Source organism: Podarcis filfolensis (assembly GCF_964270895.1).
Source record: "Podarcis filfolensis genome assembly, chromosome: 7".
Lineage (NCBI taxonomy): Eukaryota > Metazoa > Chordata > Lepidosauria > Squamata > Lacertidae > Podarcis > Podarcis filfolensis.
The window spans coordinates 61,474,080-61,490,606 of NC_139603.1; the positions used below are offsets into that span (position 1 = coordinate 61,474,080).

Consider the following 16,527-nt stretch of genomic DNA (forward strand, 5'->3'; position numbering starts at 1 on the left):
TCAGTCTTGTTCGCGCTCTGTGTGCTTGTCAGAAGTCAATTACACCACTCTTTTTTCCCATTCAGCAGCCCAACAGCCCACAGATAAAAACTGTTCTTTAACCTGTTGGTGAGGCTGACTATCTCCTGCCCGAAGGTAGGAGATTAAAGAAGTGCTGGCCAGGGCGTGAGACGTCCCTAAGAATTTTCCTCGCTCTCCTGAGCTCAGTATTATCTGCTACACTGACGGACAGCAACTCTCCAGGGTTTTAGACCATCTTGGCTGTGCGTCCTAGAAGACCTTGTCCCTGTCCTGGAGGCCTTTTCCCACGTGGTCTGGGAGGGCAGGGCCTTGACTGACTCCAGCTACAAAAGCTGAGTCTGGTGAACAGACTAGTGGGCTGTGGCATTATTTAGCATGTTTTGTTGGGTGGAGGTTGTTGCTGTTAATTTGTTGTATCTTACAATTGTATCTTATGTGAAAATTGTTCAATTTGGTTGTGTACTTTTCAGTGTTTGTTTATTGTTTATGGCTACTTCGTTGCGCCTGTAGTTTTATGTACAGTGGTACCTCGGGTTACATACGCTTCAGGTTACAGAGAGTTCAGGTTACAGACTCCGCTAACCCAGAAATAGTACCTCAAGTTAAGAACTTTGCTTCAGGATGAGAACAGAAATGATGTAGCAGCGGCGCAGCAGCAGCAGGAGGCCCCATTAGCTAAAGTGGTGCTTCAGGTTAAGAACAGTTTCAGGTTAAGAACTGACCTCCAGAAAAAATTAAGTTCTTAACCAAGGTACCACCGTATGTTGTGAGCCACTTTGAGCATGGTTTGGGCTTTGGAAAAGCAGCATACAAATAAAACGATTGATTGATTGATTGATTGATTGATTGATTGAAACAGTTTCCATGGGGAGGAAACCCTGTGGCTGTATGTCTAGAGGGTTCTAGATTATGAGAATGTGCAACTTTTCTTTCTGATGGTCTTTTTATTTGTATTTTAAAAACCTACTTTTTAAAAAGTCCATTCATATATGAACTTAATGAGAAAAACGAGACAATAATTGTTTCTTGTGCATTTTAAAAGAGAATGACTTTTCTCTTTCTGTTCCTCAGTTGAAGTACAAAGGAAATAATTCAATTTCCTAATAGATTACTTTTTTTTCTTTTTGTAAATACAGCTGTAGTTGATTGGACATCTGCCAAGAACAGTAGTTCACTCACATAGGGAGACTAAAAAAAAAGTAGTGCGGCTGCAACAATACAACACTATTTGTTGAGTGTTCTGTAGTGCTGTACACTGTCATTATGCTATTAGCACAAAACAGAACCAGCACTGACATGGGCAAGGGAGGGCAGTAGCTCCTTTGAGCTCCATTTGTAATGATTCTAATTGACATCAAATCAGGACTATATGCCAGGACCGACCTGTCCTCCTGGCCTGGACATTGTCATTTACTCTGCTCTTTGATTTAATCTATGGGGGAAGGAGTGGGGGTGAGAGATGTTCTTTATCAAGAGAAGAAAGCCAGTGAGGAGTTGCTGCTCTTGTCAGTGAGGCAATTGAGGAATTTATAGGACCTTACATTTTTGGCAGAGTTTGACTTCCAGCAAGTATTGGGGCCATTCAAGTCTGCGACAGCTACTATGTCTCTCCTTTTTGAATGTTTGGTAATCTGCTGTAGGAAGGTATCATCCAAGCCTTTAGTCTGGATTGGAGGTCTATAGCAGAGGTCAGTGTTGTTTCCCTCTCCTACAGTTTTTATCCCATGCACTCTCAAACTGAATTCCTTGCTCTAAATCATGGATTTCTTCACAACTGTACGCATCCATTACATATAATGCTATTTCTCCTTCTTTCCTGTTTGGGCTATTTCTTTTGAATAGGCCATATACCCCTCAATTCTTACATTCCGGTCATTAATGTCATCCCACCAGGTTTCAGTAATGCCTATTAGATCATATTTGTCATCCTCTATTGAGGGCTCAAATTCATCTTGTTTGTTTTCCATTCTCTGTGCACTGGTATAAAGACAACTGATACCATAAGTCATTCCAGTCCAGCTGCTCCCTTCTTGTAGTTTCCTACCCTTTAAGAGGTTTCTCAGCAGCGGAACTTTTATAATATGTTATTCTGATACAGTTATTGTGTATTGGTACAATATTTTAGTACATTGTCACAGGCAATTTTAATTGGGAATTTGGCTAATACTTGATGATGATCTAATGAGTGATTTTATGGGGGGGGGGGAGTCCTCTCAACAAAAGGATCATCCTGTATCTAGAGTTTTGCTGGCAATCTCAATACAGAATCCATAAAAGAAATGTAAAAGGAGGATGATAAGCTTTTCCTTTTTCTCTTGTCTGGGTTGAGGTAATGAATAGTAATATTTAGACATTTGCTTGAAATACCGATGAAGGACTGCGGCCTTCTTTGCTGTCAGTATAGTTGATTTTTATGCTTCTTCATTTAAAATGAACAAAAAGATTTGAATGCTTATCTAGTCATTGTTTTCTGCTGAACAGAAAACACGGTCTTATTCAATGTACAAAACTATGCAACACCTCATTGATAGGCCTTGTTTTTGCCCATAGTTTAATTTTTTTAAATGAGTGTATTGTCTGGTGGAGTTGTGTGCTAAAAATTATTTATTGATGTAGACAATTTCTTGCATATCTAGCCTCTTTTATTCAGCTCCTCCAAAATATTACACAGCAGTGCAGTTCTTCAGATACTGATTGATTCTATTTTATAATGGTAGGATTTCAGTGTTAGAAACTAGGGGCACTGCCTCAATCAATAATTAGATCACTAAAGACCATAGATTTCCACAGGTTTTCTATTCCTGCTCATGGAAGGAAAAACTTTTAATGTTCCCATGTGAGAAATGCAGATCATTTCACTCTCTGCAGGCAATTTTATGAATGACTCCTGTGAGCTCTATTATAATTAATGCCTGACTTTATTGTAGTTTAATTTTTAGCAATTTACAGAAAGCATAAATATAATTGCAGATTAAGAGTTAAGTAGGAATTGCAATGCTATAATGTATGTCTGTGTTTCTTTTAAGATAACGGAAGTGTGGGACCAGCTGAAGATCTTTTACCATGCAAGATTTGTGGGAGGACTTTTTTCCCAAATGCATTAGTGAGTATAAAAGTCGGGTGACTTAAAAACATGTTCCTGTCTAACCCTTCATTTAGAAGTGAAGCTATTGTGCCAATTTGAATTGTTTTATTTAATTAATTGATGGAACTTGTATACTACTTAATTGTAAATACATTTAAGCAGTTACAGGCATGGTTGGTTTTGTTCCTAATAATATGGGCTGCATTCAGACATGGGGAAATCACAATGCATAAAACACCACAAAACGTACAAAACCATGTAAAAAGATCAAATTGAGAAGCAAAGACACACAACATAAAACTGTTTTTAAAAAAATAAAAATCCCTGACCATGAAATTGCAGGAAAATTACAACACAAAACTCATGATTTTCAAAGTTAACAGGGTTGCAAATGGATTTTTTATGAAAACAATTAATATGGAAATGAGCACTGAACTTCATCTAGATTTCCAGGAATGACTTTTGTATCATGTGAATGATCACATAAAGGTAAGGAAATGTTGGGGAGACAGAGTAAAGTGTCCTATGAATGCAGCCTTGGTCAGTATTAATGAATCTATTCATAAAAGTCCTGAGTATATTATGGGATGGGTTTGCATTTGAAACTTCAACTTTGTTTTATACTATTGAATAAAGTGGGATGGCGAAGAATACATATAAGTTTTATCCTCCCATGACTCCCTGGTTATTTGATGGGATGGCTAGTAGGAGGAGGGGAGGAAACCTGCTTTCGAAATAAAAATGTTGCATTTCTTTCCTCTTGTCCTTGTAGAAGAAGCATGTTCCCATTTGCCAAAGAGCTGCTAATAAAAAAAGAAAAGCGTTTGACTCCAGCAGACAGAGAGCGGAGGGAACTGATATTTCCACCGTCAAACCTCTGAAGCCACGGGTAGGTACTGGAGCATTAGAATATTCCCTTTTTTTAGACAACTGTATGTCCATGGGCATGTAGTTCAATTATTAGCTGCGTGTACGTGATGACTTTGGAAGTTTATTCATAACAATCTATGGGATATAATCAATCCAGCAGGGGAGTGGTAATTGCCTTAAGCAGCATACATCACACAATATCCTAGCTCGGATAAAATTTAAATATTTAAAAAATACTGACTGTAAAATTAATATTGGATTTGAAATATGTGGCATGATGGAATCGGGAATAAATCAAGCTTGAGCATTATTACAGTGGAACCTCAAGTTGCGGACGTAATCCATCCCAGAGGTATGTCCGTAACTCGAAGCGTTCACATCCAGAAGTGCCGCTTCTGCGCATGCACGAGCTGCGAAATCCGGAAGTAACCATTCACGTATTTCCGGGTTGCTGCGGGACGCAACTTGAAAAGACGTAACCTGAAGCAGACTCAACATGAGGTATGACTGTACTTAGAAGTAATTGTTCAGCGACATTTGCTTCCTCCTTAGGATCTCAGCCAGTGTGCTTATTAGGCTCTTCTGTTTTACGGAGCATTAGTAGAGCCACTTTGTAAGTCCATAACAAAAAGTTGTCTTTCTCAAAGGAGTTCCAACAAGCATGGAAGACTAGAGCAGGGCCATATTTTACTATGAACTTTGCATGCCTTGGACTTTGGCTTTGAACACAGATTCAGTGGCAAGGATTTTTTTTAAGTCAGCAAAGAGAGAAAAATTGTGTGTGAATAATGCTGCATCTCAGAAGCCTAGTTTTTCTTGTGTGGTATACAAAACGAGGAAATACATCATGTGCTAGCCCAGTTTCTGTTGGTATAGAAGTCTGCAAGCTGTTTGATTACACAAAATGTCTTCGATGCTTAAGATCAAAAGCTTGCATAGTCGTACACCACCTGGAGTTTATTTTGTATAACAATATTTGGTGGAACAGACGTAACACAGCAGCTAATTACCAAACTATGAATGAAAGCAGGCGATACTAGTGATTCCCAAATAATGACTTTTCCTAACTTGGCCACATAGGTCATATCTACAGGGGACTGCCTTTGAATGCAACTCAGAAAGTTCTGCTGGTGCAGACTATGTCTGCTTGGGTGCTCACTTGACCCAGGTTCTCAGAACATATTTTATTGATTCTGTACCAGTTGCACTAATTACTGATGCAGTCCTAAGGCTCAATTCAAGTACAGTCATACCTCGGGTTACAGATGTTTCAGGTTGTGCATTTTCAGGTTGCGCACCACGCCAAACCCGGAAGTACCGTAACGGGTTACTTCCAGGTTTCGGCGCTCATGCAGAGACACTAAATTGTGCTTTGTGCATGCACAGAAGCGCCGAAATGCAACCCGCGCTTGCGCAGACACGGCGCTGCGGGTTGCGAACATGTCTCCTGCATGAATCACGTTTGCAACCCGAGCGTCCACAGTACTGATTTTGACTTTTAAAGCCCTAGGTGGCTGGAAGTCAGGTTATTTGAATGACTACCTGTATGAGTCTGGCTGTGCCTCAAGATAGGTATTGGGGAGACCCTGCTGATATCATTGGCTTTTGAGATCAGTTAGATTGGTGGGCAGAGTTATAGTAACCAAAACTTTGTTTCCATTGGTTTTACTGGTACAGGATTTTGTTTGTTTTTTGGACATGCTATTGTAGCATTAGCAGTGATTTTCCATGGACCAGAAAGGTGACTTATACACATGGCGTTCTTTAAATAACAACAAAAACACAGAGATAAGTAAATAATGTCAATAGGAAGATACAGCCAAAAGAGTGAAATGGTTAACCCAGTGTATAGGACCAACCATGGAAAAGGTGAACATTGCGTCCGCTTAGGTATACAGAGCTCTTGTTTGGAAATCACTGTCAGCAGTGTCTAATGAAATATTAAATGTATTGCTTCTATATTTGTTTCATAAGTGCTCTCACAACTTCGCTGTCAAAGGATATAAATACAGCTTTTGTATAAACTCTGCTTATCTCCTGAAAAGCAACATTACTTCATGGTTAAGGGAAGATATGTATTTAGTGGTGTTATATATAATATTGTATGCCCAGCTGAAGAAATCACTTTTATCAAATTGCTAATTTGTGTGTGTGCTGCTTCTGTTGTCTTCTTAGCCGGAGCCCCCAAAGAAACAATCAAACTGGAGGAGAAAGCATGAGGAACTCATAGCAGCTATACGAGCAGCCAAAGGAGTTGATCAGGTCCTTAAAGAAGGTGGAAAACTGCCACCTCCACCACCCCCTACTTACGATCCTGGTATGTAATGTGACGTTGTGGGCTTCAACTGCAGCATCTGTTTTGAGCAATATTGCTAATGAATGGCTAGACAGACACAGCCTGTCTCTCTCAAAGGGTCAGGTGTTTTGTCTGGTCATAAACAAAACTAACGTACAGTTCAAGGAATTTCATTGCCTCAAAATGGGAGGGCAAGGAATTAATCCAAAAAGCCTGCAGGCAAGGTAGACTAAGAAGGTGAGATTTACCTCTTACATGCACAGATGAAGGGAAGGGGAAACAGGATCCCAGTGGCATCCTAAAAGAGCAGGCATTCTCCTAGGCCATGGCAGAGCTTTCCGCTGGCAGGTTCAGGGGGTGATGGAACATAGAAACAGGCATCCCAAGTGGCTGAGTGAGGACCAGTAAGTCTGCTCTTGAAATCACACTTTCAGAAGTCACACCCATTATAGTCTTAGAAATACAAAATTTAGATATCTGTAGAAAGGGGCTTTCCAGGGGAACAACAAGGGCAGAGATGGTGAAGCTACTTGAAAAGAGAGGCAGGATTCAGCAAGGCTGTGCTTGGTACTAGAGCATAAAAGAACACAGGTTTATTGATATTTTGTAAAGTGATTTGAGCCTTTTTACAATCCAAAGGTGTATAAATTTTATTAAATAAAATAAAACATTGTCGGTCCATTAGTAGTTTCGTGTTGTGCTGATTAGGGATGTGGGGTGTCAATCTTTCCCTGCTCAGATTGCAGAATGGACTCGCCTGATTTGATCCCGGATCAGTGGTTCACTTGAAAAATTGCAGCCCCGTGGAATCATTTGAGAGGCGATTGGAGGGTTCTGTTCTGCCTCTGTTCATTTAAAAGAGTTTTGTTTTCCTTTCTGAAAATAGGGCACATTGCTTGCCGCAGCCTGTAGTGGTTAGCACATGAGACTTTTTGTTGCTGTGCACTTTGAATGCACTTACAGCAAGTCCCCTTGTGAGGCATGGAGCTTGATGGTGTCCTGTTGCTTTAGGGAAATTATATGGCAAAAAAACATGGCTGCCCCCAGTGTTTACAGTGTGGAGGCCAAGAGGGCTGGGTGTTATACTTTTAGAAGTTTAAAAGAAAAGGGGGAGGGGAACAAGCATCAAACAAGTTTTAGACTACCTTTTAAGTTCTTGTTATTATTATTTTACCATTTGTTTTCAGGTAGATTTTTTTTAAAATCCATTAAATATCTACGAGTGACAGATGTAGTCTTGTCCCTTCTGAGAACTGGGACGGGCCAGACTCTTATGGGTTCATCTGTCCCTAGTCCTGATTGCATTAGGGTGGAAGGGATTATTGGCTTTTGCATGTCCTAGCAGAGCACCTAGTGTTAGGAATTCTTTCTTTTCAATTCAGTAGAGGGTGGTGACTGGCACCATTTTCTTTAGTCACTTGACCTTGCACTTGCAGAGAAGGTAGAGACTGAAAATAAAATAGAGGTGCGGGACAAAATGGCGGTAACTTGGCATCAACATTTTCCACTTTCCTCCAGATGAGTTTTTTTAGCCGTTACGGCTGCAAAGATAGACTTCAAAGATACTGCTTAAGTAAGCAGTGCTCACTGAAATCTCTGAAACTAGGGATGTTCCTGAATAAATGTTTTATGTATTTGGAATTACTTAAGTGCCCAGCAAAGCTGAATATCACCTTCGCATCTAGCAAAATCAAAATAAATTATACTAAGAATAAAATCACAGAATAAGCAATATAAAATAAGTTATGCAGAATTTTAATGTTGTTTTTTTTAGCTTGGGCTTCACACAGCCGTGGATATAATCTTGTTTCTTCCGTCTATTCTCCTTCCTAAAGTGCTGTGATGGAATCATTCTTGTGTCAAAAATTGCAATGCTGGAAAAAGTTACATGTCTGTAAGAGAAAGTTCTCCAAGCTGCCATTAGATCCTTGAGTGGCTGGGGCAACCCAGCCGGATGGGTGGGGTCTAAATAATAAAATTATTGTTAGGCTCTCCTCTTCACATTTTTGTCTTTGTAGGAGTACTTCGATGGCACTCAGATATAATCTGGAAAGCTTATAGTTAACCAATAGCTGAGTCTGCTTGCTATATATTTGGTTCCCAAAATGTTTTGCTGCATCTTGTACCGGCAAAAGATGAGACAGCAGGAATAGTGCTTGGAGTGTCAGTGACAGAAAATTCCAAGAAGTCTGACAAAACACAAGCTTGAGCTAATTTAAAAGTGTACTCCTTGCCAGTGATGGCAAAACCTCCTGTGTTTCTCCTTTACTGTGATGTCTGCTGTGTTGTCTAACAGAAAGTTTCCAGTTGGTTAAAGGCCCTAAACATGGTCAGAATAGTTCCCTGTGACTTACTTGTTGTTGTTGCTGAAAAATTTATATACCGCCCTGTACCCAGAGGTCTCAGGGCAGTTCACAGAATAAAATAAAAATATAAAACCACAAAATACATAATCAAAATAATAAGAACAACCCAGTAACCCCCCCCCAAAAAACCCCCACCACATTTTAAAAGGGCATAGCATGTCAATCAAATCAGCCAAAGGCCTGGTTAAAAAGGAACGTTTTTGCCTGGCACTTAAAGGTGTATATTTGCTATATGTGTTGAGATTTTGCAGTCACTCAGATCTATTCCAGCTGGATTTCACATTGGCCACTGACTTTGTACAGTGGTACCTCCGGTTGCGAGCGGGATCTGTTCCGGAGCCCTGGCCACAGTACGAGGAATTTGCTGCCAGAGGTGGCGCTTCTGCGCATGTGCGCAGTACATAGAAAGCTTCTGCGCATGCGCGTGTGGCAAAAACCCGGAAGTATACTTCTGGGTTTGCTGCTTACGTATCCCAAAGTTTACGTAACTGGAGGGATACATAAGCAGAGGTACAACTGTATTAGAAACATCTAATGCATTAATCAGTTGTAAATTCTAACTTTCAGTTGTAAATTCTAACTTTCATCATCTGAAGCTGTAGGATTATTGGAAAGGTCTAACATATTAATTACCTGCTTGATTGACTCCTGCTCAACTTGATTTGTTAAGTCTCGACTTAAGACAAGTTGAGAGGTGATAATCTCCCTTCATTGCCTATCCCAGTGGTTGAGGTGGTGGCGAAACCTCTATAGAAAAAGCATATTAGGGTTAGGAGTTATTTGTCAGTCTTCAACTTGCTATTTTGGGATTAGGTGGTCAGGCAGGCTCCAGGTACTCCTCCTGCATTAACACTCAAAAGCTAGGCTTGTATTGTTCAGCAGACTTCTTTTAATAGTGGCCTCTATCACATGGACCTACCTCCTTAAAAAGCAAAGACCCATTTGCTTTTGGCTTTTATTTGTATTTTTTGGGAAGGCTTTTGAATGCTGATGGCTTCAATACTCAGGAATCTTCATTGATTTTTACTGACTTGCTTTTGATTTTTAACATGTTTAAATTATAATGCTGTTTCAGATACTATAGCAGTTTATGTTTTCTGTTTTTATTGTCATGCACTTTGTGGGTCTGGTCTAGAGTTAAAGTTGGGATAAAACCAGAGTGACTAAATTAATAAATAACCTGTACTGTTCTTTGTGTCTCATGAATTGCTGATGAATATAGATTATATCCAGTGCCCATATTGCCAGAGAAGATTTAATGAAAGTGCAGCTGATCGGCACATCAATTTCTGCAAAGAACAGGCAGCGCGTATTACTAATAAAGGAAAAGTGGTTACTGATTCTAAAGGGAAGCTTCCTACCCGAACGCAGGTGAATTATTATTATTTGCTCAGATGAATAATAAACCCTGCCTGAAGTGAAGTAATTCCATACTAGGGATCATCAGGAAAGGGATTAAAAATTTAAAAGCGCCGTTATACCAATCTATGGTGCAGTCACACTTTGAATACTGTGTACAGTTCTGGTCACTTCCCCTCATGAAGGGAATTGTAGAGCAGGAAAAGCTTCAGAAAAGGGCAACCAAAATGGTCAAGAAGATGAAGCAACTCTGCTATGAGGAAGGTGACAACATTTGCAGCTTTATAACTCGGAGGAAAGGCAAGTATTGGAGGACTTGATAGAGGTGTATAAAATTATGCATGGTGTAGAGAAAGTTGGTAAAGAAAAATTCTTCTCCCACTTTTATAATGCAGTCATACCTTGGAAGTCGAATGGAATCCGTTCCAGAAGTCTGTTCGACTTCCAAAACGTTCGGAAACCAAAGCACGGCTTCTGATTGGCTGCAGGAAGCTCCTGCAGCCAATCGGAAGCCGTGGAAGCCCCTTTGGATGTTTGGGTTCCAAGGTATGACTACTGGAATTTATCAGAATCCAAGATGAATGTTGGAAGTGTCCATATTGCTTCACACAAAACATAGTTAAATTATGGAATTTGCTGTTAGAAGAGATGGTGGTATCTCCCACCCTAGATGTCTTTAAAAGAGAATTGGACAGATTAATGAGGGACAATGATATCAATGGCTACTAGCTATGATGGCTGTGTTCTGCCTCCACTATAAGAATCATGCCTGTGTGTACCAGGTGCTAGGAAATGCAGGTAGGGAGAGCTCTGATGCACTCAGGTTCTGCTTGCGGGCTTCCCAGGAATGTTTGGTTGGCCACTGTGAGAACAGAGTGCTGGACAATATGGGCCTTGGACCTGATCCAGCACCTTTTATTTTTTACGAACATATAAAAAGATGATCACTCAGCCTTTACTTAAATCAGCATTGGAATATCTGGTATGTACATTGTTCTTTTCATAGTAATAGGTGAGTAGACGCTAGATTTTCCTGGATGAAGTGAAAAAACCACAGCATTTCGAACCCTCTTTTTAAGGTACATTTGCAAACACCCCATGAGATACAGAGCTATTGATCATTACAGCATTTCAAGACATGGAACTGTATGACTGAGCTGTTCAATGACCGGCTTTTGTGTCTGTTTCAGTACAAGTCGCCATCAGTAAAGAAGATGCCTCCATCAGGAATAACACCACCAGCCTCATCACGCTTACCACAACCAAGTAACGTCAATAAAATTGTTATTGTAGTTGCATATCAGGACTGCATGAGTAAATATTGCCTCAAGGCTAACAGATATAATGGCTTGGATCCTGATTTTCTTTCCATGTATGGAACACAGTTTTCCTGCCACCCCATTTCCTCTATTCCTGGGGGTTGAGGAATCCTTGGTACGAGATGTCTACAGTTGGCTGTTGCAGCCATTACTTTATGTGAATCAAGGACCCAAGCTATTGCAGTGTGCATGCAAACTTCTGTAGTCTTCAGCAGGTTGTTGGTCTGCACCTCCCATTATCCCTGGCATTTGGCTATATGGACAGAAGCTAATGGGAATTGCAAACCAACCACATCTGGTTTCCCTACCCCAGCTCTCCCATGGTTTATTGGTATTTATCATCACGGCTGGAAAATTTCAAGTTGAAACAGAAGGCCAATGATATGTACCTTCCCATGGAGCTTGTTACTTGCAAATGTTGCTACAGAGTTCAGTAGCAGGATTCATCTCTGATATGTACAGACATCCCTGGAGAGCTGCTGCCAGTCAGTGTAGACACTATTGAGCTAGGTAGACCAGTGGCTCAACTATGTACAGTATAACCAGAAGGTGATTGAGTGAATGCTTTGAGGCGGCACACTGTGATAAACTCTTTGTGTTCTTCTCAGTCACCACATTTTAAAAGTTAAAAGATTTATTTTATTGCTTTAAAAGTGAGATGTAGAATCTTGAAAAAGGGACGCGGGTGGCGCTGTGGGTTAAACCACAGAGCCTAGGACTTGCCGATCAGAAGGTCGGCGGTTCGAATCCCCGCAACAGGGTGAGCTGCTGTTCTTCGGTCCCTGCTCCTGCCAACCTAGCAGTTTGAAAGCACATCAAAGTGCAAGTAGATAAATAGGTACCGCTCCAGCGGGAAGGTAAACGGCGTTTCCGTGCGCTGCTCTGGTTTGCCAGCTTAGTCATGCTGGCCACATGACCGGGAAGCTGTACGCCGGCTCCCTCGGCCAATAAAGTGAGATGAGCGCCGCAACCCCAGAGTCGGCCATGACTGAACCTAATGGTCAGGGGTCCCTTTACCTTTACCTAGAATCTTGAAAACAATTGTGCATTGCTTTTAGGCCTGTTACTAAGGCAGTATTACCACTAGGAGAGTAGGAGATGAGAAAAAGCTACGCTTTCGAGACAGTGTACATTGCCTCTCTTGCTTTCTTGTGGTGCCTGTTGTGGTTGCTTCTTGTGGCCATTTAAAACTACGCAAAGAAACTATGATGCTTGTTTGTCCTGACCTGAGAAGAACATTTCAGTGATTGGGTAGGAAGATGATATATGGCGAATGCTGGAATACCGACAGATTTATTTATAAACATTTGCATGGCTACTGTAAAATACATTAAATTATGACTTGTAGCGCAGCTAGCTTTGTTTGTGGTATTGATTTGCTTCCTGAATAATGAGTCAGTATGTTCTATTGCATAGAGCTTTGGGTTTGGATGGGGAAACCTGGCTTGAAATCTGGTTGGCTATTATGAAAAATAGGATGCTGAACTAGAACTGTATTATTATTATTTTTAATACAGAAAAAGTTTTTTTATGTTCATAACCCCCACACAGCCTGAAGTCTTCTGGGTAATTCTGGGCAAGTCGTTATCTTCCATGATTGCCCTGCTAAGATGATACTAGGCAGTTACAGGGTCACTTCGGTGCTCTTTATAGTGAATAACTCTGGACTTCATTTCTCTCTGCCTCAATTGGCCAGTGCTTCCTCTCCCCACTGGCCCAGCTTTGCTGCTTTCTCGGTCAAAATCTGCCTATCCTGAAGTTGCTGTTTATTTACAGCAGGAGACTCACAATTAAGGTACAGTGGTACCTCGGGTTACATACGCTTCAGGTTACATACGCTTCAGGTTATAGACTCTGCTAACCCAGAAATAGTGCTTCAGGTTAAGAACTTTGCTTCAGGATGAGAACAGAAATCGTGCGGCAGTGGCACGGCAGCAACAGCAGGCCCCATTAGCTAAAGTGGTGCTTCAGGTTAAGAACAGTTTCAGGTTAAGAACGGACCTCCAGAACGAATTAAGTACTTAACCCGAGGTACCACTGTACTTCACTAGGACTAATGCATACAGTTGTACCTTGGAAGTCGAACAGCTTAGTTCCTGAACATTTTGGCTCCAAAATGTTGCAAACACGGAAGTGATTGTTCCGGTTTGCGAACTATTTTTGGAAGCCAAACGTCCGACGGGGCTTCCATGGATTCCGATTGGCTGCAGGAGCTTCCTGCAGCCAATCAGAAGCCGCGCTTTGGTTTCTGAACATTTTCGAAGTTGAATGGACTTCCAGAACGGATTCTGTTCAACTTCCAAGGTACAACTGTACTGGGGAGGAGGATAACACCCACCCAGCAGTACTGCAGCTGCAATCCCATTTGTCAGCTCTGACTTCTCCTCTTTATTCAAGGTATCAAATCACAGAAACTCCCTCATCGCATGTAGTTTCATGATGTGAAGTAAGAATAAAGTAAATCTGCTAAGCACAGAAATGATATTTCCATGTTTGTTTAAAAAGGTACACCTGCAAATAAAATTCTGTCTACAAGTGGGCCAGTGGGAAGTAAAATCCAAAGTTTGTCTCCAGCTCATAAAAACTCAACAAGGACAAGCCCCCAAACAGGGTAAGTACACAGTTAACGCTGTACGCATAGTATTTAATAAACACCTTTGAATACTTTGTCCTTCGTTGTGGTTTCTATGTAAAAGAGTGAATTTTATAAATACAGTGAAAACCTGTGCAGTACAATAATATTTTGTTGAAAATCACTAGGTTGAAAATCAGTTCGTCTCACACAGATTCTCAGGCGCTGTGTCAATCAATATATTCTGTGTATTGTGATTACTCTTGCTGCTTAATGTTTGTGTGGTAGAAGCAATGGAGGAACATCAGCAGGCAGCTCTTGATATCAATAGCCAATGCTAATTTAGGCTAACGGCCCCAAACAACTGCATATTTTCTCTTGTACTCTAGGTGGCAGTATTTGATCTCTGCATGAAAAGCAGATAAAAGTATTAGCAGCAATAGGGTTTAGGGCTTATATTTGAAAATAAATTTAGATGTTGCTTTTTATTTATTTTTTCAATTTTTCAAATTGATTTTCCACATTTATCACAAAATGATGTAACAAAGAAACACAAAACACCAACAAAGATAAACACATTACAATACAATACAATAAAATTAAACACAAAAGGAAATTATTTCTTCTAATACCTAATTCTCATAACACTGATAACTGACTTCCTCGAATCCCCTCTAACTGAATTTCATTATATCACATTTATAACAGTTCTCCAATAGATGTTGCTTTTTAATTGCTGCTGATGTGAGGCAGTGTGTGTGACAGTTAAAAGAATGCTATGCAGAATATGTATGTGGCTCTGGTGTATTTTGAATTTAGTATAGTGTTTGCTTGGGGCTGCTTGACTTCTGCCCTCGCATTTAGTTGAACTTTGTTTTCCCTTTCTCCTTTGTTGTTTTTAAGTCTCTTCATGTTTAAAGGGGAAGAACCAAATCTAAAGTAGAGATTTTTATCTTTGGACAGTACGTCAAGCTGCTGAACTTGGAATTGGTTTAAATAAACACCCATGAGAGACTTCAGTGTATGTGACAGTCTAGTTTGTGGGTAATTATCTAACCAGAAAACAGAACCAGACTAGCAGCTGCAATCACCTGCCCACTGGAGCCCATATGTTCAAGAGCTTCCCCCGTTCACTTCTGTTGGTAGTAAACTGCTTTGAACATGGAGATGAATGCTTGGAACTGCCTCTTCCCCACTGAAGTTAATGGGGAAGCCTGCAGAAATTGAATTTCCTGTTCACATCTAAGCACCTCTAGAATTTGGGATCAGAGCCAGAGAATTCAACATGGCAAACGTTTGCATATCAAAGGTGGAAAACTATTCCCAGCTGGCAGGCCAGATATCAACCTCTCCACCCAGGGTGCCATTTTGACAGGTGGGTGGGGCCAGCCACCTGTCGATCATCTGACATCATGATGACACCAGTGACAGTTCTAAACGACAGCACACCTTCAGGAGGGAACTTCCTACTGCAGTTGATCCCAGTGTAACTTTTTGTCAGAGCCAATTCGTTGTTTAGGATGGTCAGTGAACCCTAATGCCTCCCTTCACACGCCAAGCACCAGTCCCCACTGGCAGCCCTGCTACATACAGAGAGACCTCTGTGTGCACAGCAGCTTATTGTGTGTTGACACTGAATCGTACCCTAAGCTTTTGCTTGCTTCAAAATTCTGCCTAATTGACTGAATTACTGTTATCTTTTAGAGGGTCCATGAAATCACGGACAGTTGCACCTACTAATGTGGCACGGAATGCTGGCATAGGTATGATGGCAAACAAAAGAAAAGCTTATAGTACTGAAAACTACTCAAACAGGTAATTCATGATTTTTGCCTTTCTGGAAGTATTTACGGGTTTCATATATCTGAAGATTACTGTCTTGTTGTGGCGGTGTTACAATTGGACTTTAAAAAAACAATTCAGCCTAGGCACTTGATGGGGGGGGGGGGAGGAGATAACATCACAAATAAATACTGAGGGATAAGACAACTGGCCTTGGAATGGAATACTTAAAAGAATCACAGGCACGTTTGGTGGGGACATGAGAGGGCCTTCTCAGTGGCTGCTCCCAGGCTTTGGTACTGCCTTCCTAGAGAGGCTAGACTCCCTCCTTGTTCTTCCACCGGCAAATAAAGACCTTATTCCAACAGGCTTTTGGGAACTGACGGTTTTTTAAGGAAAATTATTTTAATAGTTCTGTGCTTTTTTCTTTTTTACTATCTGCATGTGAATAGTTTTCATTTTTATATTGTTTTTATTCTATCATAGTTTAATTAAATTTGAAGATACCTGTCTTTTATGTGTTTACGTTTCTGTGTTTTATTCATGTTCCTGTAAGCCCCCTTGAGTCCTGGTTCTGGGGGAAAGGCAGGAAATTAACAAATGCAATAATTATTATATGCTAAGAGGCTCAGAGGTTAACTGCTAGCATCTGCCTCTGCTTTATATATAGCACCTTGGACTTCTATTCTCTGCTCCATTGCCCACAGAATTTGAGCTTACTTGTGTCCTTTATGTCCCTTCTAGATATGACACGATCCAGACCCTTCCATATCTTTTCCTACAGGATTGCTTTAAAAATCAGGACTGTTATTCTGGGAAGAGATGGTGTAACCTTTCCTTTCTGTAGAGGGGCAGAC

General features: G+C 40.7%; 1 protein-coding gene across 1 annotated transcript in view; it reads left to right on the top strand.

The window, feature by feature from the left end:
• The window catches only part of ZC2HC1A (zinc finger C2HC-type containing 1A), a 31,481-nt gene that overhangs the window by 11,246 nt on the left and 3,708 nt on the right, over positions 1–16,527 (top strand). Inside the window, exons 2-8 of the mRNA XM_083623412.1 lie at positions 3,048–3,124; positions 3,879–3,995; positions 6,152–6,293; positions 9,861–10,009; positions 11,188–11,263; positions 13,822–13,927; positions 15,593–15,703. Coding sequence (XP_083479538.1) covers positions 3,048–3,124; positions 3,879–3,995; positions 6,152–6,293; positions 9,861–10,009; positions 11,188–11,263; positions 13,822–13,927; positions 15,593–15,703 — 778 coding nt within the window. The remainder of the gene's footprint in view (positions 1–3,047; positions 3,125–3,878; positions 3,996–6,151; positions 6,294–9,860; positions 10,010–11,187; positions 11,264–13,821; positions 13,928–15,592; positions 15,704–16,527) is intronic.